The sequence below is a fragment of the Salmo salar genome, chromosome ssa27 (assembly GCF_905237065.1).
Source record: "Salmo salar chromosome ssa27, Ssal_v3.1, whole genome shotgun sequence".
NCBI classification, from domain to species: domain Eukaryota; kingdom Metazoa; phylum Chordata; class Actinopteri; order Salmoniformes; family Salmonidae; genus Salmo; species Salmo salar.
Window position 1 is genome coordinate 903,888 of NC_059468.1, and position 23,222 is coordinate 927,109.

At 40.7% G+C, this 23,222-nt stretch overlaps 1 protein-coding gene across 5 annotated transcripts; it reads right to left on the minus strand.

Annotated features, from left to right (window-relative positions):
• Positions 1-799: 799 nt before the first annotated feature.
• Positions 800-17,710, minus strand: pbxip1a (pre-B-cell leukemia homeobox interacting protein 1a). 5 transcript variants are annotated; one of them, XM_045709427.1, is made up of 11 exons: positions 17,422-17,708; positions 16,354-16,469; positions 16,109-16,170; positions 15,861-15,942; positions 15,598-15,671; positions 14,838-15,426; positions 13,352-13,582; positions 11,597-11,634; positions 7,916-8,008; positions 6,995-7,175; positions 800-3,638 (listed from the first exon to the last, which is right to left on the minus strand). In XM_045709427.1, the coding sequence occupies exons 3-11, from the start codon at positions 16,151-16,153 to the stop codon at positions 2,584-2,586; spliced, it is 2,388 nt and encodes a 795-aa protein (XP_045565383.1). In that variant the 5' UTR covers positions 16,154-16,170; positions 16,354-16,469; positions 17,422-17,708; the 3' UTR covers positions 800-2,583. The 5 variants fall into 5 exon arrangements, with proteins under 5 accessions (XP_045565383.1, XP_045565384.1, XP_014032365.2 ...); XM_045709428.1 differs by having other exon boundaries at positions 16,109-16,208; XM_014176890.2 differs by lacking the exon at positions 16,109-16,170 and adding an exon at positions 17,111-17,189.
• Positions 17,711-23,222: the final 5,512 nt, after the last annotated feature.

A 23,222-nucleotide genomic window follows, 5' to 3' on the forward strand; every position in this document is an offset into this window, starting at 1 on the left:
CTCTGCCTAACCAGATGTTTGGGGGATGTAGAATGATAGGTATGACAGCCTCTGTGGGTTTAAAGTGTTGGACAGAAAACATCCATCATTACTGACAGTTTTACTAATTAGTTCATCTGGTCTGGATCTGTCCAGTCTCCTTGGTTCAGTCACTCATAGGTTACGTCCCCAACGGCACCCTATTCCCTGTACAGGCTATTTCTATAGGGCCCTGGACAAAGTAGTGGAATATAAAGGGAATAGGGTGCCATTTGGGATGTAAATGGTGCTAAGGGGTGTGCTAAGGGGGTGTGTTACGTGTGGACATGAACGTGTCGTCATGTGGTTCTTACAGTTTCATTATTACTTACAAGGGATTAGTCTGTGTCATACCTTTGTCTAGTAATGTGGGTAATCATTCCACACATGTACTTCCCCCTCCTCCGCCAGTAGCGCAAGTGACGTACACCTAAGCCTTGTTCACACTGCCTAAATTCTCAAATCAGTTGTTAATCAAATTCATTTTAGAATACTGATTGTCCAAACAGCAAGTTAACAAGTGACCAAATCGTATACACGCGTGTTCAGACAGCAGTCATTTGCTGATATGGCTATGCTATTTGTCATAGTAACGACAGGGCATTGGTGCAGGCTGATTGGTGGTGCTCATGCTTCCGGTCACTCAAAAGTTATGTAGCAAGCTTCAAACTGCCAGTGTGAACAAACCTTTAGACAGAGGAAAATATATATATCTTTCAAGATGAAGATTTCATTGTAATCTTAATTTAAAAGTCCAACACAAACCCACTAAGAGAAGAAATGGCTGCTGAGACTCGATTTTATTAAATGCTAAAACTGGGATTGTCCCGACTCCTAAATTATATGTCCATTGTAAAATAACATTTTGTTACATATGTAATCATGTGCATTTTGGAGAGTTGAAAAAATTTAATTTCCTCATCTTATGCAGTTTGTTTATAATCTCTCAAGTTGCTTATTATTTTAAGTATTTATCCACATCGTCGCTAGACTTCTTTGGTCAAAAAGCTTGAACAATGAATTTACATTTACAGGTTTTAAATTCAACCAAAAACATAAAATATTACTTACTATATCTAATTAAATTCACAAAAGGAGTATCCTCCTACATTTTCTCTCTTCACAAAAGACCAACAAAAAAATAACTGGACCATACACCAATCAAGTTAACAAATAGTTTGAATTCTTAAGCTTACAGAAGCAAACCAATTTAGTTGTTTGTCAAACACTGTCAATCCAAGTGTGAAAATTGACATAAAAAAATAAAAAAAGGCACATAGCTGGCAGAAACAAAATCTTAAAAATAAATCTTAAGCAATTTCTTTGACATTATATACTTTAAAAGGACATATGACATTTGAACAGCTAGTGTTGGTTTGATGTTAAAATGCTAAGCAAAATTAGGGACTAGTCTTATCGTTCTTTAAAAAAAACACAAAAAAAGCTATGAAAACCTGAAAGCCTAATGTAATTGATAGTGAGTCTGACAACAGATAAACATAAAAACAGTCATCCTGAAATGTGTACAGGTTCAACTCTTGTAAAGTACCAACTATTACTTTTAATATGTACTAATGTCATAACCTTGTAGTTAGTTTGACTTTGAAATCTGGCATTGCGTAAATGGCATTGCGTGACAAAACATCAGTTAAACCGATCTCATATAGACATATATTCCAGGTTACATCACCGTAATCAAAATAACTATAAAAAGGAAAATGCAACCAATAACAGTGCTTATTGAAAATACCATTGATTGATCAAAATGTGTCAAAAACAATAGTTCAGATGTGTCAAATTGTCAATTTGGTTTTGCACTCCTTTATCTACATGTCTAACTCAGCATAGTACACTGAGCTATATTAGAATTGATTCCAGCCACATTAGGACACCACAATCATGATCTCAGTGTGAATAAGTAGTAAGAACTACTGCTTGTGCCAATGCGATTGAGGCAGCAGAGCTGGGCCTCCGTCCTGACTTGGCAGGGCACCTTCTGCTTTCATTAAAATGTTCCAGAATGTTCTGCTTTCACCAACCATTATACTCAAATGTTAAGACAATTAGCAAAAAACAGAAACCAACCACTAAGGGCCTAGCGCCTACACAGCACTGTATGTTTGCAGAGCTGATACAACAGAAGCTAACGGAGCTGATACAGAACCGGTTCAACTAGATCTGATCCTAACGATGACAACAGAGGAGAGACTGATCAGCAATCAGTTGTTGTGGGAGCATAGAGTTCACATTGCTGTGAATCTTATCCTGTTTTGATCTTGAACCGCGACATTACAAGTGCCAACCCCTATATGCAAATCAACTCTACACAACTGTCAACATGTAGGGCTTGGCATTGAAGACATGACATGAACTGACATAAGGAGGTAACGACCGAGTCCCGAAAGACAAGAACGATTTCAGCTAATTATAGATGCAGAGATAGGGACATGTTTACGAGATGCAAGATCACTCCTTGTTCCAGAAGCCTTAAAATACCTGCTGTATACCACCATGTAATACCATTGCTGTATCTTGATGTTGCATTTTCTTCTGAATTATTGCTATCTATGTAGTGGCTGCAAACTTCCACAAAGCTTCTCGTTCAAACTCCTCCATCGCCTCCTCCAGGCCGTCATCATCCTGCCCATCAACCTCCAAAATGTCCACCATGTCCTCTAAAATTTCCGCCACATCTTCAGCGAAGTCACTGAAGAGAACTTTGTCATGGACGAACACACCGTCTCGGAAAAACATGGCGGCCAGCTTCTGGATCTCGGCCTTGCTGTCCGACGTAGCCCTCTCCAGCTTGCTCAGGTAGCCATCTAACAACTCCTCGAATTCAGACAGTTCCACAGGAAAGAGCCCTTCCTGGCTAGCGCAGTCCTCAACACTGCTGCAACCCACCAGGGGGCGAACGTTTCGTCCAAGTTTCTCTTCCTGGTGCTTCCAGAAGCTGGTGTGTTCATACTGGTGGTGCTGATGTTGCTCCTGATGGTTGGAGTCTTGTTGATGGTGATGATTGGACTCTTTCCTGGACTTCCAGGGTCTCTCCTGCTTTCTTTTATCCCTGTCCAGCCTGCGCTCGTTCTTCTCCCTCTCCCATTCATCCTGGGATTTCTTGCAGGCCTCTTTATGAGAGTTTTCTTTGTTGGCCTTCCAGTCCCTCACCTTTCTCTCATCTTTCTCCTTCCATCTGCCCTCCATGTCTTTGCTGTGTTTCCAGTACTTCTCTCCCTTCCACTCCTTCTCTTCCTTTTTCCAGTGGCCTTTGCTGTTGTCCTTGCCTTTTTTCCCATCCTTCTTGTTCCTGCTCTCCCATGGCTTTTTCTTGCCCTCACTCCTCTTCCCCATCTTCGCCACCTGCTCACTGAGCCTCCTCTGGATCTCAGCCAGGCTCTCCCTCTTCTGGTACCCTTCATCCTTCTTCCTCCCCTCCAGTCTCTTCCTGCTTTCCTCCAACAGCGCCTTCTGCCTCTGAAGCTCTTCCTTCACCCTGGCACGCGCTCTCAGGTCACTCCTCCTTTCGGGCACTACTGTGGTGCTACTCTGGTTGCTAATTCCAGGTTGGCCAGTAGGTGGTGGAGTTGGGCTTGAGGGCAGTGGGGCTGTGTCCTGGTTGGCTGAGGTAGACATTATCAGACCAAATCAGTGAGTTACAGAGCATTCAGCTACCAAACCAGAGCTGTGATTGAATACCCATACTGTATATACACACACTACTTTTAGTATACTGTAAACAAATGGTAACCTTTCAGTTGAGTATACTAGCTCTTCGCCTGTCTACCGAAAGTTGATGCTGTTGCTATGCAACCTCTTGCTAGCATAACAAATTATTAGTTAGACATTTTACAACTTTTTTTTTAACGGGTGTGTTAAATTCAATCTGGAGTGCTAGAGTGCGCTCGTAAACTCAGAGCGCTTCACTCTCGGAGTGCACACTGGACGCTCGGGCTGAGGAGTAGGGTTGATGTGAGCCATTCTGACCTTACAACTGTCAAGCACCTAAGCTAACGTTGGCTAGCTTGCACTTCCAGACAAAAATGAGACCACTATGACCATTTTACTCACCCTAACAGAGCTGGTTAGGCAGTTTGTTATCCAGAGCATTGGAGACTAACTGTGCTGTTGGCAACAATTTAATTATGCTTTTTTTTGCCAACGGTTACTGACACTGGCCATATTCAACAGGTGTTGAGCTCTCGTAAATGCATTATTCTGCGCTCTGGTACACTCAGACGAGTGTGCTCAAATCTGAGTAGATATCCAAAGCGAATTTACGAAAGTACCCGAACGCCCATTGAGAACGCACAACGACTATACCATTTAGCTAAGCAAAGAATGACGGGAATAATCAAGTCAATAAACGTTGGGTAGTTAGATAGCATATAGTTAATATACTGGCAATATACTGTATAAGTAGCCAACTAATGTTAGCTAACATACGGGTACATAGTGTATGCTATGCGGTTCGTAAGGACAGTGTAGCTAACAAATTGTCAGCCAACATAACATGTAAGGTAACTTATTTGAAAAGTCATTACAATGCTCAACATTTTCTTAACATTGTCATAATTAGTTAAAGCAATGAATTTCTAGCCGCTCTCGTACTTCAGCTGCATATTTTCCGCCATTTTATTCAAATCTGAAAACGATGTGAAGCACACCCATTTCCTGAAGAATTGCATTATGGGCCCTAAAGTACAGATAGTCTTCTGCCTGTATACTTCATATTTTGGCGAATTTAGTACGACACCCGCAAACTAACTACATCCATACTATGACCAATAAGCATACTATATTCTCAATTCACGTCACAAATAGTACGGTTAGTATGAGTATTCTAAAACAGCTCGTATGATTGTTACATGCATGTTGAAGCAGATTTATAACAGTAATAAAACCTCCACTGAACCATACAGTTCACTTTGATCAGGGTGAGGGTAAACTCAAATTGAAGGCATTCAATTCATGAATTGATTTGAATAAAACAAAACAAAAAAATGGAACAACTCGAAATAAAAAGCTTTGAGTTTTCAGCTTATTGAGTAGTCATTGGAATTTCAGTTGTTTTCTTCCTTACATTTAACCTTTATTTAACTAGGCAAGTCAGTTAAGAACAAATTCTTATTTACAATGACGCCTACCCCGGCCAAACCCTAACCTGGACGGCGCTGGGCCAATTGTGCGCCGCCCTATGGGACTCCGAATCACGGCCGGCTGTGATAGACCCTGGTTCGATTCCGGGCTGTGTAGTGACGACTCTAGCACTGAGACGCAGTGCCTTAGACCGCAGCGCCACTCGGGAGCTCCGAGTGCATTATTATTCAAATGTACCAAAATATTGACTTTATGTATACAGTCGTGGCCAAAAGTTGAGAATGACACATTAACTTTCAAAGTTTACTGCTTCCGTGTCTTTAGATATTTTTGTCAGATGTTACTATTGAATACTGAAGTATAATTATAAGCATTTCATAAGTCTCAAAGGCCTTTATTGACAATTACATGAAGTTGATGCAAAGAGTCAATATTTGCCGTAATCCGCCCTGGCATGCTGTCAATTCACTTTTGGGCCACATCCTGACTGATGGCAGCCCATTCTTGCATAATCAATGCTTGGAGTTTGTCAGAATTTGTGGGGTTTTGTTTGTCCACCCGCCTCTTTAGCATTGACCACAAGTTCTCAATGGGATTAAGGTCTGGGGAATATCCTGACCATGGACCTAAAATATCAATGTTTTGTTCCACGAGCCACTTAGTTATCACTTTTGCCTTATGGCAAGGTGCTTCATCATGCTGGAAAAGGCATTGTTCGTCACAAAACTGTTCCTGGATGGTTGGGAGAAGTTGCTCTCAGAGGATGTGTTGGTACCATTCTTTATTCATGGCTGTGTTTAGGGAAAAGTGAGTGAGCCCACTCCCTTGGCTGAGAAGCAACCCCACACATGAATGGTCTCAGGATGCTTTACTGTTGGCATGACACAGGACTGATGGTAGCGTTCACCTCGTCTTCTCCGGACAAGCTTTTTTCCCAGATGCCTCAGACAATCGGAAAGTGGATTGAGAGAAAATGACTTTACCCCAGTGCTCAGCAGTCCAATCCCTGTACCTTTTGCAGAATATCAGTCTGTCCCTGATGTTTTTCTTGGAGAAAAGTGGCTTCTTTGCTGCCCTTCTTGACACCAGGCCATCCTCCAAAAGTCTTTGCCTCACTGTGCGTGCAGATGCAGTCACACCTGCCTGCTGCCATTCCTGAGCAAGCTCTGTACTGGTGGTGCCCCGATCCCGCAGCTGAATCAACTTTAGGAGACGGTCCTGGCGCCTGCTGGACTTTCTTGGGTGCCCTGAAGCCTTCTTCACAACAATTGAACCGCTCTCCTTGAAGTTCTTGATCCGATAAATGGTTGATTTAGGTGCAATCTTACTGGCAGCAATATCCTTGCCTGTGAAGCCCTTTTTGTGCAAAGCAATGATGACGGCACGTGTTTCCTTGCAGTTAACCATGGTTGACAGAGGAAGAACAATGATTCCAAGCACCACCCTCCTTTTGAAGCTTCCAGTCTGTTATTCGAACTCAATCAGCATGACAGAGTGATCTCCAGCCTTGTCAACACTCACTCCTGTGTTAACGAGAGGATCACTGACATGACGTCAGCTGGTCCTTTTGTGGCAGGGCCAAAATGCAGTGGACATGTTTTTGGGGGATTCAGTTCATTTGCATGGCAAAAAGGGACTTTGCAATTCATCTGATCACACTTCATAACATTCTGGAGTATATGCAAATTGCCATTATGCAAATTGACATCATACAAATTGAGGCAGCAGACTTTGTGAAAATTAATATTTGTGAAAATTAATATTTGTGTCACTCAACTTTTGGCCACGACTGTACATTATCAAACGAATGAATATAGGAGCAGTGGAAGAAAGGCACTAATGAATCATTAAGGAATTCAGTGAGATGAAAATACTGTACCTGCAGTGAGTTGGGACAGTTCGGTCACTCTGGCCCTCAGCGACTCCAGCTCCTCCTTCAGGCCAGGCAGGGATGACAGCTCTTCTTTCATAGTATTTTCTTGCTCCAGATCTCCTTTTCCGTTTTCATTACCCGTTGCTGATCCTGCATTTAGTGCCGAGTCAAGTTCTTCTTTATGGGCCTATAACAGAGGGGGAAAAAGTTCTTAGAAAGGTAGGACATAATAATAAGGATTCTAAAAATATTTCTTACAAATCTAAAATAATTAGGCCGTGGCTGTGGATCCGACTTTTCAGGATCTTTTAGTCCAAAGATCCGTAGCTTCCCGAAGCTTCTGAGAATGCTCGTCCTAATATTTATACATTTCTTTATTCCAATTCTTTTAGATGTGTGTATTGTTAGTTGTTGCTACTACTGCACTGTTGGAGGTAGGAACACAAGAATTGCGCTACACACGCAATAACATCTGCTAAATATGTGTATGTGACCATTAAAATTTGATTTGTGCAGCTCACATTCTGCACGTGTATATTCTCTCCTTTACACGCAGAAAACAATACTCGGGCGAATGGTGCTCGTTTAATAAGTTCGATCAAAACTGAATTATTGTCTGCAAGATCACATAATGATCACAGTAATTACATAACCAAATATAATAGTAATTATGAAATGTAGAAGACTGATCCTTGTGATATTGCAGACATTAATTCAGCTTTGATCTAACTTTATTAAACGAGCACCATTCGCTTGAGTAGCCTGTTCTCTGTGCGTAAAGTAGAGAATATACACATGATCAGATTGTGATCCACACATACGCAGAAGCTTCGGGAAGCAATGGATCTTTTAGTCCAGTGGATTGAAGATCCCCAAAAAGTTGGATCCGCAGCCACTCAAAAATAATTATATGGTTCGTGGGCTGACCTGAAGCTGTGTTTCTAACTGGGAGATTTGATGATTTTCTTGTGTCAGTTTGTCCAAAAGCTCCTTCATCTTCTGAGGATTGTTTAGCCAGTCCTGTCCAGCACAATACAAATCACAGACAATCAACACAGCACTATATACAGTACCAGTCAAAAGTTTGGACACACCTATTCATTCATGGGTTTCTTTATTGTTACCATTTTATAAATTGTAGAATAATAGTGATGACATCAATACTACGAAATCATGTAGTAACCAAAATTTTTTTTTTAAATAAAGTTAAACAAATCCAAATATATTTTATATTCTTCTAAGTAGCCACCCTTTGCCTTGACAGCTTTGCACACTTGGCATTCTCTCAACCAACTTCATGAGGTAGTCACCTGGAATGCATTTCAATTAACAGGTGTGCCTTGTTAAAAGTTAATTTGAGGAATTTCTTTCCTTAATGCGTTTGAGCCAATCAGTTGTTGTGACAAGGTAGGGGTGGTATACAGCAGAAAGCCCTATTTAGTCAAAAGTCCATGTCCATATTATGGCAAGAACAGCTGAAATAGCAGAGAGAAACGACAGTCCATTACTTCAAGACATGAAGGTCAGGGAATCTGGAAAATTAACAACTTTGAAAGTTTCTTCAAGTGCAGTCGCAGAAACCATCATGACCTATGATGAAACTGGCTCTCATGAGGACCGCCACAGGAAAGGAAGCCCCAGAGTTAACTCTGCTGAAGAGGATAAGTTTATTAGTTACCAGCCTCAGAAATTGCAAACCAAATAAATGCTTCAGAGTTCAAGTAACAGACAGACATCAACATCAACTGTTCAGAGGAGACTGTGAAATCAGGTCTTCATGGTCAAATTGCTGCAAAGAAACCACTACTAAAAGGACACCAATAAGAAGAGACTTGTTTAGGCCAAGAAACATGAGCAATGGACATTAGACCAGTGGAAATCAGTCCTTTGGTCTGATGAGTCCAAATTTTAGATTTTGGTTCCAACCGCCATGTCTTTGAGACGCAGAGTAGGTGAACGGATGATCTCTGCATGTGAGGTTCCGACTATGAAGCATGGAGGTGGTGTAATGGTGCTTTGCTGGTGACAGTGATTTATTTAGAATTCAATGCACACAACCAGAACCTCCAGACTGTGTAAGGGCTATTTGACCATGGAGAGTGATGGAGTGCTGCATCAGATGACCTGGCCTCATCAATCACCAACCCAATTGAGATGGTTTGGGATGAGTTGGACTGCAGAGTGAAGGAAAAGCAGCCAACAAGTGCTCAGCATATGTGGGAGCTCCAAGACTGTTGGAAAAGCATTCCTCATGAAGCTGGTTGAGAGAATGCCAAGAGTGTGCAAAGCTGTCATCACTGCAGAGGGTGGATACTTTGATTTATTTAACACTTATTTGGTTACTAGATTATTCCATGTGTTACTTTAAAGTTGAGGTCTTGACTATTATTCCACAATGCAGAAAATATTAAATACCCTTGAATGGAGGTATCCAAACTTTTGACTGGTACCATATAAACAAACATTGTACCTAAGCATATCTTGTAAATCCACAACATAATCTACACCTCAGCATTATATACAACCAACAACACAGTAGTTATATACAGTTTAAGTCGGAAGTTTACATACACTTAGGTCGGAGTCATTAAAACTCGTTTTTCAACTACTCCACAAATTTCTTGTTAACAAACTAGTTTTGGCAAGTCGGTTCAGACATCTACTTTGTGCATGACAAGTAATGTTTTCAACAATTGTTCACAAACAGATTATTTCACTGTATCACAATTCCAGTGGGTCAGAAGTTTACATACACTAAGTTGACTGTGCCTTTAAAACAGCTTGGAAAATTCCAGAAATTATGTCATGGCTTTAGAAGCTTCTGATAGGCTAATTTACATCATTTGAGTCAATTGGAGGTGTACCTGTGGATGCATTTCAAGGCCTACCTTCAAACTCAGTGCCTCTTTGCTTGACATCATGGGGAAAAAAAGTAAAAAAAAAGACAAAAAATAAAATAATATAATCACAAGAAATCAGCTAAGACATCAGAAAAAAAGTTGTAGACCTCCACAAGTCTGGTTCATCCTTGGGAGCAATTTCCAAACGCCTGAAGGTACCACGTTCATCTGTACAAACAATAGTATGCAAGTATAAACACCATGGGACCACGCAGCCGTCATACCGCTCAGGAAGGAGACGTGTTCCGTTTCCTAGAGATGAGCGTACTTTGGCGCGAAAAGTGCAAATCAATCCCAGAACAACAGCAAAGGACCTTGTGAAGATGCTGGAGGAAACCGGTACAAAAGTATCTATATCCACAGTAAAACGAGTCCTATATCGACATAACCTGAAAGGCCACTCAGCAAGGAAGAGGTCACTGCTCCAAAACCACCATAAAAAAGCCAGACTACGGTTTGCAACTGCACATGGGGACAAAGATTGTACTTTTTGGAGCAATGTCCTCTGGTTTGATAAAACAAAAGTTGAACTGTTTGGACATAATGACTATCGTTATGTTTGGAGGAAAAGGGGGGGGGGAGGCTGGCAAGCCAAAGAACACCATCCCAACCGTGAAGCACGGGGGTGGCAGCATCATGTTGTGGGGGTGCTTTGCTGCAGGAGGGACTGGTGCACTTCACAAAATAGATGGCATCATGAGGGAGGAATATTATGTGGATATATTGAAGCAACATCAAGACATCAGTCAGGAAGTTAAAGCTTGGTCGCAAATGGGTCTTCCAAATGGACAATGACCCCAAGCATACTTCCAAAGTTGTGGCAAAACGGCTTAAGGACAACAAAGTCCTTTGTGGGCCGAACTGAAAAAGCGTGTGCGAGCAAGGAGGCCTACAAACCTGACTCAGTTACACCAGCTCTGTCAGGAAGAACGGGCCAAAATTCACCCAACTTATGGTGGGAAGCTTGTGGAAGGCTAACCGACATGTTTGACCCAAGTAAAACAATTTAAAGGCAATGCTGCCAAATACTAATTGAATGCATGTAAACTTCTGACCCACTGGGAATGTGATGAAAGAAATAAAAACTGAAATAAATCACTACTATTCTTCTGACATTTCACATTCTTAAAATAAAGTGGTGATCCTAACTGACCTAAGACAGGGGATTTTTACTAGGATTAAATGTCAGGAATTGTGAAAAACTGGTTTAAAATGTATTTGGCTAAGGGCTATGTAAACTTCCGACTTCAACTGTGTATGAGCAAACAGCGTAAAGCAAAGATTGGAACTATGCATATCTTATAAAAGTTTAGTCGAATAAGGAAGATGTTAATTACTGATTTAAAGGTCTGCCATTGGTAAATCAATTTCTTGACTTTTAAATGAAATATACACCCATAGATGTTTTCAAACATAAATACTTCATAAGCTTAGTTCAGTCATACCCCATCAGAACCCAAATTATAAGCTTGTTATACACCAATGTAAAATAGTAAATACTGTATAGATGGTCAGTCCTTGAGTCCATAGCTTTGTGTATGAATTTAAAAGTTACAATTCTCCAGCCCCATCCCTCAGCCGTTTACCAAAACAGTGGCAGCGTGGTCGCTTTGTTGTTGTTGTTTGAACAGCAGATTGCCCCTTTAATATCATTCTATTACACAATACAACATTGTTGAAAGGTAGGAAGTAGGATAGAGGAACAGACCTGGTTTTGTTCTGCCCCACTCAGCCCATCCGAGTCATCTGTCAAAAAACAAAACAACATTTTCCAAATGTTTGCAACGTATATTAAGGCACATGACTGAATAGTTTATTTCCAAAATAAAAAAAACACTGATGCCATTGCAGTCTGTATTGCAGTAATGATCTTGAAGTGTAATTTGTCAGCTCTCTCAACTGGTCTTATTTCAGTTTCAAATCATTAACAGTTGTGTTACACCTCAAGTGCTCTGCGCTGCAGGATGAAAGAACTCCCTGCTGCAATGATGACTGCAGATGATTACTAGATACAAAGCCAATAGAAAGACTACACCCAACACACACACACGAAAAAAGAACACACTTTCAAAAGTTTGGGGTCACTTAGAAATGTATTTTTTTTTTTTTTAAGAAAAGCACATTTTGTCCATTAAAATAACATCCAATTGATCAGAAAATACAGTGTAGACATTGTTAATGTTGTAAATGACTATTGTAGCTGGAAACTGAAAATCTACATAGGTTTACAGAGGCCCATTATCAGCAACCATCACTCCTGTGTTACAATGGCACGTTGTGTTAGCTAATCCAGGTTTATCATTTAAAAGGCTAATTGATCATTAGAAAACCCTTTTGCAATTATGTTAGCACAGCTGAAAACTGTTGTTCTGATTAAAGAAGCAATAAAACTGGCCTTCTTTAGACTAGTTGAGTATCTGGAGCATCAGCATTTGTGGGCTCGATTACAGGCTCACAATGGCCAGAAACAAAGATCCTTCTTCTGAAACTCAGTGTATTCTTGTTCTGTGAAATGAAGTCTATTCCATGCGAGAAATTGCCAAGAAACTGAAGATCTCGTACAACGCTGTGTACTACTCCCTTCACAGAACAGCGCAAACTGGCTCTAACCAGAATAGAAAGAGGTGTGGGAGGCCCCGGTGCACAACTGAGCAAGAGGACAAGTACATTGGAGTGTCTAGTTTGAGAAACAGACGCCTCACAAGTCCTCAACTGGCAGCTTCATTAAATAGTACCCACAACACCAGTCTCAACGTTAACAGCGAAGAGGCGACTCCGGGATGCTCGATTAAACAAAACCGGCTTCAGTCTGTTTTACACTAGACACTCAGAGAATAATTCACCTTTCAGCTGGACAACCATCTACAACACAAAGCCAAATCTACACTGGAGTTGCTTACCAAGAAGACAGTGAATGTTCGTGAGTGGCCAAGTTACAGTTTTGACTTAAATTTGCTTGAAAATCTATGGCAAGACTTAAATTTCTGTCTAGCCATGATCCCTAACACCTTGACAAAGCTTGAAGAATTTAAATAATACAAATGGGCAAATATTGCACAATACAGGTGTGCAAAGCTCTTATGAAACTTACCCAAGAAGACTACAGCTATAATCACTGCCAAAGGTGTTTCTAACATGTATTGACTCAGGGGGGTGAAAACTTGTCTAATCAAGGTATATTAGGGTTTTATTTTTCATTAATCATTTAAAAATATATATATATATATATACATATATTTTAAATATAGTTTTTCCCTTTCCGAGTATTTTGTTGACAAAAAAAAGACAAATCAATTTTAATCCCACTTATTAACACAAAATGTGAAGAAATCCAAGGGGGCTGTAGACTTTCTATAGATCAAAATAATGAAGCATTGTTGAGCCACTGTGTTTTAAACTGTCCATTCCATAAGGAATTCAATTTTAAAAAATGAAACTAAAGCCTGGTTCAGGCTGGACTTACCGGAGAGGAAGAGGGACCCTAGACAGAGCAGGACCAGGGCTGCCACAATGCATGTGTTCATAGAGAAGCCCTTCTTTCCCCCTTTCCTCTCTGCCAGTTTGAACTCCACCTCCTCCTCATCATCATCATCCTCCTCCGATGTCATTGTTGGTGCCACATTTCTCCTCCTCAGACCATTTCCTTCCTCAGCACTCGTGTCAGCTCTTCCAAAGTCAAAGCTACTGGGAGATTCTAGCAGAAGGAGAGAGAATAAGAGCAGAAAGATTGATAATATGCAGAGAGAAATGTTTTTTTTTTTTTTTAAATCATGCACTAAAGGTATTGAAACTATTTATGCAAAAGTATTAGATGGTAGAATGCTCTGAATGTAGATTTGTCTTGTGTGGAATTCTAACGTAAATGTTTTTGTAACTGTGAGTTGAGGTGCGTTAACAATAGAACCGCCATAGTCCAACGGTCACTGACATTTGAATTTGGATGAACTGGAGTCGGATGGCAGATATTGAGCCTGAAATTCACAATGGAGATGACAATGTAGGGTCTTTATCTGATGTTGGCTTTCTTTTACATTTCTGTTTGTAATATTTTTCAAGTGTTGGCAAATTATTTTGACTGGATGTGAATTCAAATCCAAACTTGGGAGTACAGAGCCAGAAGAAGAAAAAAAAAATGCTTCACGTTACTCTTAACGTGGAAACCAGTCGACACAAGTGCCTTTGAGAAGAAAAAAATCCCTTTCCATTTCTTTTAAACATATAAATACTTACGTGTATTATTATGCATTTGTAAGAATGTATATTTTATCATTTCTTTGACTGGATTATATTACCTACCATTACTCATCGAATGTACAAATAAAATGGATACAATTTATTACATTGTAGTCTTTTTAATGCAAGAAAGTGTTGAAGTAGGCCTTTGTAGAATAATACATACAGTACCAGTCAAAAGTTTGGACACACCTACTCATTCAAGGGTTTCTTTATTTTTACTATTTTCTACATTGTAGAATAATAGTGAAGACATCAAAATTATGAAACACATACGGAATCATGTAGTAACCAAAAAAAGTGTTAAACACTTGTGGTTACTACACGATACCATGTGTAATTCCATAGTTGAGGTCTTCACTATTATTCTAGAATGTAGAAAATCTAGAAAAACCCTTGAATGAGTAGGTGTCCAAACTTTTGACTGGTACTGTACATGTGTATGTGCATGTAATGTACTTCAAAATATACAGTATACAAATAATCAAACTAAATATTCTTAAGACATGACTACATTCAATCAAATTATTATACAAAGGTAGTTATTTAGGTTGATTACAGCACAGTAGGTGAATCTGGTGTAGGCTTAAAGGGACTCCAGACTGCGTTCTCTAGCAGGTACTTGTAGGTTGAGAAAGCCAGCAGTTCTAGTGTTAATTGAATGTCATATCTCAGAAGATTTTTCCTGATTTCCAACCTAGTGTACACATGCATACCTTTTTCCTTTGGTATATGAGTCACTTTTTCAGGCAATTCTGTCTCCACCGTTTCCAGTGATGGCTCTTGTGCTGCATCCTCTGAACCAATGGTATCTGGAGGAGGACTATCAGGGGCTGGGCTTTCTGGAGCAGCATGTGGTTCTGGGGCAGGGCCAATATCAGTGACAGTGTCAGATGGGGGGCCCGTTGGGGTGGGAGTCTCTGTGTGAATGCTTATGTCATGTTCGGCACTAGGGGCACTAGTCTCTAGGGCAATACTCTCAGGTACAGGGCCTGTATCAGTGTGGGTATCAAGAGGAGAGCTCTCAGGGACGGGGCTTAACTCAAGCTCAACCTCTGAGGGGGGTGGTTCTGTGAAGGATGCATCCAATGGCACAACCAGGTCGACATGAGTGACAAAGGGCATGGCAGCGAACTGCTCATTGTCAGTGGGGGAGCTGGTTACCATAGAATGGATGATGGGGGGTTCAGGTTGACTCTCCAGGTCATGGTCAAGGGGCACACCGCTAGTCGGGGATGGGCTTAACAGGATAGGTCTGGAGGGGACAGGACCCTCACAGGTATCAGGAGCCATTTCCTGGCAAACCTGGGAATCAGAGGAAAATAAAAGCACAAACCTTAATAGTCATTGGTAATAATGAGTTATAACCATAGACATATAACATAAGACACCATTTTAAACTTTGTATTATGAAAGATTATGCAGTGAGAATGATACCCTCAGAAAGAAGTGTGTTCAGGGATTCACAGTACAGACCTGTTGGCCCTCCTCTGACAACACTGTTTCTATTGGAGTCTCTGGGTCACTCTGCTTAGACTCCACAGTGGCCCCTGGATCAGAATTAACATAACAATGTTAACACATTAATAACATAACATTGACATAACACATTGAATAATAAATTACATCCACACACACACACACTTCATTATGCAACATCCATACATTAGGACAATAACACAATACTCCACATAGAAAGCATAGGGAAACCGTATTGGTGTGAGATAGAGCCCAGGTACCTGCGACTTCCTCTGACAGACTAGGAACATCACAAAGCCTCTCAGTCCCATCATCCACAGGATTAACAATTTCAGCAGCTTCCTGAAATGTAGAAGGTTATTATGATCTCATTAGAGAGCATAGCATTCTCAACTAAACCGTTATCTATTCACCTCACCATTCATTCATTTAATCATTCACACTGCCACAGACACACAATATGTGGGTAAAGTGGAAATGTAATATAAAACTCAAATTGAATACTAACCTGACATCCAATACTGTGTTGAGGTGAGCAGCCTATTCTCGTCATTACAGTTGGCACCAGACCTGGATTTTAATTACTTTCAGCATTTGTTTGAATCTGCCTGGAGTGCCAGATCGGCAGTGTTTGCAGTTTTAGGACTTTTGCCAGGCAAGCTCAAACAGGCACAAAGTATTTTAATTGATTTAAGTATTTGAAACACAGGTCTGGTTGGCACACCTTAGACACCCTGTATCTACCTATCTTACCTCTGGGGACAGCATAGTCCAACTGCTGGTCAAGGATCCGCTGCGGCTGCTGCCTGTGCTGCTGCTGTTGTCAGACATCGCCCCCTTGAGGCTCAGCACAGAAACTACAACTTATTCTGCAGAGAACAGAGATTCACTACTTGTAACAAATATGTAATTATGAATTACCCAATAATAACTAATTGTGGTTTCACAATGTCGGCAGTATCTACACATAGGCCAACAGGACTGTGGTGTACTTGCACTGGGTTCTCATCATGCATTTGCACAAATTCCATTCATATAGGCCTAATAAAGTGTCAGTAGAGAACAAAAATATCATGCCAGTGTATTGGAAAAGTGCTTTTCAAACCAACATTGTACCAGAGATCATACTACACCAAATTGTTCACCTACAGTGAAGAATCTGACATTAATAGAAATACTGCATAGCCTACCTTCTAGTTCCAGTTGCAATAATTGTAATCTGTAGCATACGCAACAGCCTATAAACCCTAAAATTATTAAAATAAACTACATTATCGCAATTTAAAATTGAGACAACTGATAAGTGACAAACATTGAATGAATCGCGATAGAGTAAGTGCCTATTTTAAAGAAAGATGGACCCTCATTATCGCTTGGTTAGGGCCTCACACTGTAGACTCAATTGTTTCTATGGCTCTCAGATACGACCAAGAAATGTCAGATCCAGATGGCAAGGAGGCTGGAGGCTAGTTGTTAAAGGTAGCTAACAAAATCAGAGCTGTGGATTAACCTTTGACAAACCCTGACGACATGTTCTCTTCTTTTTGCCCGAGTCTTACATTTCCGTCGTGTGAATTATCGGTTTGCTCCTGTGAGAAGTGAGTTAAAGTAAGAGTAGAAGTCATGACGAAAAACTCACTGGAAATAAATGTTTGTAGACACTATGTAGCCTACTTTGTTCAACTTCCCATGGTACACAAAGGCTGCATGCAATCACTCCCACATTTAAGCACTCGCTTCCGCGTACAATAGCCACGCGTTGACCACACACACAATACTTTCCCCTAAATAATAAAATACATGTAAATAGCATATTCTTACCCCGCTTATTTCACTTCAATTTCACCGTTTTAGCTCCGATAGTCCCCGTAATTTTATTTTACAGACAGCATTCCGGTCGTGATCATCTGAAATGTGGGAATTCCATGCTGCGTCACTCCGATGCTGCAGTGTGTTTTCCAATGGGATGTCAATATGGCCGTTTGCGTTACCTCCCTTAAAAAGAACAACCAACCAAAGTGATGTGTTGTGTAACGAAAGCGGCTTGATTGACGCGCGCAGGTGAAATTGGTGTCAGGTAATGGATACAGACCCCTTCTTCCACTGATGATAAGATGCTTGCATGTGCACGTTATATACCGGAGGGGAGGCATCTTTAACCAGCCGTACATTGACACGTCTGTACTGAGCTATATTTGTCGGGACTTCCCGCCTGACTTCAACCCTGTTGCATGGGATTGCCCATCTGTTCCACCATTGCTTCCCACTTTCGTCAGATTCTAAAATACACGGTACAGTTTTGTCTCTGTCTGTGTTGGACACCTGTAGGCCTATTGTAATTTATTGTAACCCTTAGATCTTCATCCTAAACCACATTTGACCACTTTAATAAAACCTTAAATATTGAATGCACATTTACTAAATTAAGAAAACCTATTATGCGTGTATATAATTGTCTTTTTTTTTTTAAACACAGAAGTTATGCATCTGATACTTTCTGAGGGGGGCACTAATGGCATCATTTTATACCATTCATTACTACAGTCAAAGATTGTCTATTATATTGACAAGATAGTCGATTGAGCGCTCTAAAAATGGAAATACATGTCCTTAAAGATGGAAGGGCAGGCGGGAGGAAGAGATCAGGTGGGACCATTCTAGCCAATACGAGGGCAGATACAGTTTTAACAGCAAGCCATATAGAAAAATAGAGGATGACAGCATGGGCAGCGTCATTGAGGCTATCTCCATTTTAAAGTGGTCAATTATCTTTTTTTCATTGGCTGATTGCTCCCAACACATAAAGTTTTAAAGTTGACTACTTTAAAATGATTGAATCCCCTCAACGACAATGTCTATATTAAAATGGGTTATAGCCACGATGAGTCCTATCTCTATGACAACAGGCACAACTCCAATATAAAGTCTTTTTTTTTTTAAGTTGCCAAAATGCCACGTGTGTCCACTTTTATCAGTGCATTCGTAACAACCTAACCACGTAACAACCTAACCATTAAGAAACTACTCATAGAAAATTAGCAATTACATTTTTTGTTGATCAAATTTGACATCCTCATTTTTTTATTTATTTTTTTATTTCACCTTTATTTAACCAGGTAGGCAAGTTGAGAACAAGTTCTCATTTACAATTGCGACCTGGCCAAGATAAAGCAAAGCAGTTCGACAACATACAAAAACACAGAGTTACACATGGAGTAAAAGAACATACAATCAATGATGCAGTAGAAATTTTTTTTAAAAAAAATTAGATTATATACAATGTGAGCAAATGATGTGAGATAAGGGAGGTAAAGGCAAAAAAATGCCATGGTGGCAAAGTAAATAAAGTATAGCAAGAAAAACACTGGAATGGTAGATTTGTAGTTTGAAGAAAGTTCAGAGATAAAATATAAATAATATGGTGCAAAGGAGCAAAATAAATAAAATAAATAAATACAGTAGGGGAAGAGGTAGTAGTTTGGGCTAAATTATAGATGGGCTATGTACAGGTGCAATGATCTGTGAGCTGCTCTGACAACTGGTGCTTAAAGCTAGTGAGGGACATAAGTGTTTCCAGTTTCAGAGATTTTTGTAGTTCGTTCCAGTCATTGGCAGCAGAGAACTGGAAGGAGAGACGACCAAAGGAGGAGTTGGCTTTAGGGGTGACCAGAGAGATATACCTGCTGGAGCGCGTGCTACAGGTGGGTGCTGCTATGGTGACCAGTGAGCGGAGATAAGGGGGGACTTTACCTAGCAGGGTCTTGTAGATGACCTGGAGCCAATGTGTTTGGCGACGATTATGAAGCGAAGGCCAGCCAACGAGAGCGTACAGGTCGCAGTGGTGGGTAGTATATGGGGCTTTGGTGACAAAACGGATGGCATTGTGATAGACTGCATCCAGCTTGTTGAGTAGGGTATTGGAAGCTATTTTGTAAATGACATCGCCGAAGTGATTGACCTCCATACCAAAATTCATTACTATGTGGGCTTATTTTTTGTGGACAGATTTTGGGTGGAGTAAAACCTCTCATTTTGCCTCATTTTGCTACTACAGTGTAGCCTACTACACTATTCTACTATACCACAGAGAAGTAATAATCAAGTTAAAATTGGATGAAAATAGGGTTACATCTAGGGTAAATCTAGGCCTTCTATAGTGATGTTGTGAATCAAATTAAGCAGCCAAAATAACAACAATTTGCTAAACATTGTGACACAGAGAGCGAATAGACAGAGAGCATGGGCTCTTAAGTTCTTCTGCAAAAATATAGAATTAGAGGATACATGTAGATAAACTAGGATTATTTTGCAAGGATTTATACAGGATACTAACCTCAACATCAAAACCTTCATTCCAATTCACAATTCCACACCTAAAACCTTGTTCTTGGACATAATTACCTGAATGGACTATTACTACCAAGGACTATCAATAAAAAAACAATTCTAACAAGCCAAAACCTGCAGAAGAAACACAGCGGAACCTGTAAATGCCATCCAACACAAAATTGTGTTCAGTCTGAACCTACTTTCTGAAGCCAAAATGTAAAAGTCAAGAATCTCTAGGTAATTTTGTTTTAGAAAGATAATAAATAAGGCTACTAAGCTAATGAGAAAAAAGTGCACTCAGGCTATCAGGAAGGCCAAAGTTAGTTACTTTAAGGAGCAGTTATGTGGGTCTAACCCTAAGAAGTTCTGGAAAACAGTTAAAAACCTGGAGAATAAACCCATCTCCTCACAGCTGCCTATGTCCCTTAATGTTGATGATGTGGTTGTTACTGACAAGATGCACATGGCTGAGCTCTTTAATCACCACTTCATTAAGTCAGGATTCCTATTTGACTCAGCCATGGCTCCCTGCCAGTCCAACATTTCCTCATCTCCCACCCCGTCTAATGCGACTATCCCAGATGCTTCTCCCTCTTTTTCCCCTGCCCTGCTACAAAGTTTCTCCCTGCAGGCAGTCACTGAGTCCGAGGTGCTAAAGGAGATCCTTAAACTTGACCCCCAAAAAACATGATTTAGATGGTTTAGACCCTTTCTTCTTTAAGGTTGCCGCCTCTATCATTGCCTGTCTCTCCTTTCTGGGGAGGTTCCCATTGCTTGGAAGGCAGCCACAGTTCGTCCTTTATTTAAAGGGGGAGATCAAGCTAATCCTAACTGTTATAGACCTAATTATATTTTGCCCTGTTTATCAAAAGTGTTGCAAAAACTTGTCAATAATCAACTGACTGGCTTTCTTGATTTCTATGGTATTCTCTCGGGTATGCATTCTGGTTTGTGCTCAGGTTATGGATGTGTCACTGCAACCTTAAAGGTCCTCAATGATGTCGAGAGAGAGAGAGAGAGAGAGAGAGAGAGAGAGAGAGAGATCTTAGCTGTTGACTTCAGGCTTGCAGTTGTACTGTCTGACCGTCTGATGGTTTGTATGTCAAAGCTTTGCAACAATGTTGCTACTAATCGATGCGATCCATAACCGGTGCGGTCCCAAACGACCACGACCTAGAGCGGTCACACCAATGATTGAGTTAAACACTTTATAAACTAAACACGCTGAAAATAAACAAGGACTTCAGCAGCATAGCACACACAATCAAACTGTCGCGCCAACCAATAGCTCCCTCCCAGAGAGCTGAAAGAGCTGTCTTTATCTCCTCCTTCCTTACTGCTGATGTGCTCTTAAAGTGGCAGCGCACGGTGAAGGCTCCGTGCAGTATTTCACCACAACCCCAGCTGCCAAACTAACCCTGATTCAGATGACCATCTTACCCATGCTAGATTACGGAGACAGAATTTCTAGATCGGCATGTAAGGGTGCTCTCGAGCGGACCGATGTTCTTTACCATTCGGCCGTCAGATTTTCCCCCAATGCTCATTATAGGACACACCACTGCACTCTATACTCCTCTGTAAACTGGTCATCTCTGTATACCTGTCGCAAGACCCACTGGTTGATGCTTATTTCTAAAACCCTCTTAGGCCTCACTCACCCCTATCTGAGATATCTACTGCAGCCCTTATCCTCTACATACAACACCCGTTCTGCCAGTCACATTCTGTTAAAGGTCCCCAAAGCACCCACATCCCTGGGTCGCTCCTCTTTTCAGTTCGCTGCAGCTTGCGACTGGAACGAGCTGCAACAAACAGTTTTATCTCAATCTCTTCATTCAAAGACTCAATCATGGACACTCTTACTGACAGTTGTGGCTGCTTTGTGTGATGTATTGTTGTCTCTACCTTCTTGCCCTTTGTGCTGTTGTCTGTGCCCAATAATGTTTGTACCATGTTTTGTGCTGCTACCATGTTGTGTTGCTACCATGTTGCTGCTTTGCTATGTTGTTGTCTTAGGTCTCTCTTTATGTAGTGGTGTTGTCTCTCTTGTTGTGATGTGTGTTTTGTCCTGTATTTATATTGTATTTATTTTATATTTTCAATCCCAGGCCCCTGTCCCTGCAGGAGGCCTTTTTCCTTTTGGTATGCCGTCATTGTAAATAAGAATTTATTCTTAACTGACTTGCCTAGTTAAATAAAGGTTAAATAAAATGTAAAAAAATTATAAATAAGCTACCAAGCTGCTAGGAAAGAATCTGACTGAAATTAGCACTGACGTGTGAAGTGAGAGGTGTGAAAACTCTTGAGCTTTCTCTCCTCAGAATCCCCAAAATACAACAGCCACAGGACAACTTTGTTTGGACGTCGTAAAGGAAAATTTGCCAATGCTGAAAAGATATATCTAGCTAACGACCTCCTTTTCTACATGGAAAAGACGGACAGAGACTTGTTAGCTAGCTAGCTGGGACTTGTTAGCAGCTAGCTAGCTGGGATTTTCTACAAGGAATCTTCCTTCCTAAAAAAGCTTCTCCCAAGTGGGTGTGACACCTACTCCCATTGTCTGCTGCACTGCTGCTTGGATTCCACCTGGCGATCTGTTCACCGTCTGCCCAGGCCTGTCTTCCCCTGTCTGTCTTGGCCTCATGTTACCTCATGAAATTGCTGTACAATATGAACTTGTTGCCATCTAATGCACATAAACATTTTATTAATCAACACTGCCTTGCCCTGATTGTCCTCTGCCATGCCCTGATTGTATTTCTGCTGATTATATCTGGAAATGTGCATGTACACCCTGGCCCATCTACCGTTGCTAGCCCCAATTCTGATTTGTGCTCTGATATCTGCTTCACTGATTTCTGCTCTCGTAAAAGCCTGGGTTTTCCTTAGGTTAACAATAGAAGCTTATTACCTAAAATGTATCAATTAAAAGTGTGGGTTCACAGCTCCAATCCAGGTGTGTTCGTCATTACTGAGACGTGGTTAAGAAAGAGTGTTTTAAACACTGATGTTAACCGTTCTGGTTATAACCTTTTTCGGCAAGACAGATCTTCCAAAGGTGGTGGAGTGGCAATTTTTACCAATGAACACCTTCAGTGCTCGGTTGTCTCCCCCAACACTGCAAAAAATTTAAATCTAGCTTGTTTTTTGTCTGACAAGATATTTCTTCTTATGTTAGAGCATTTCACTTGTTTCAAGTGAGTGTTAGAGCATTTCACTTGTTTATTTTTTGTCCTTAATTATCTTAATAAGATAATATAACTTGCTACTGAGATTGTATTACTGGTTCT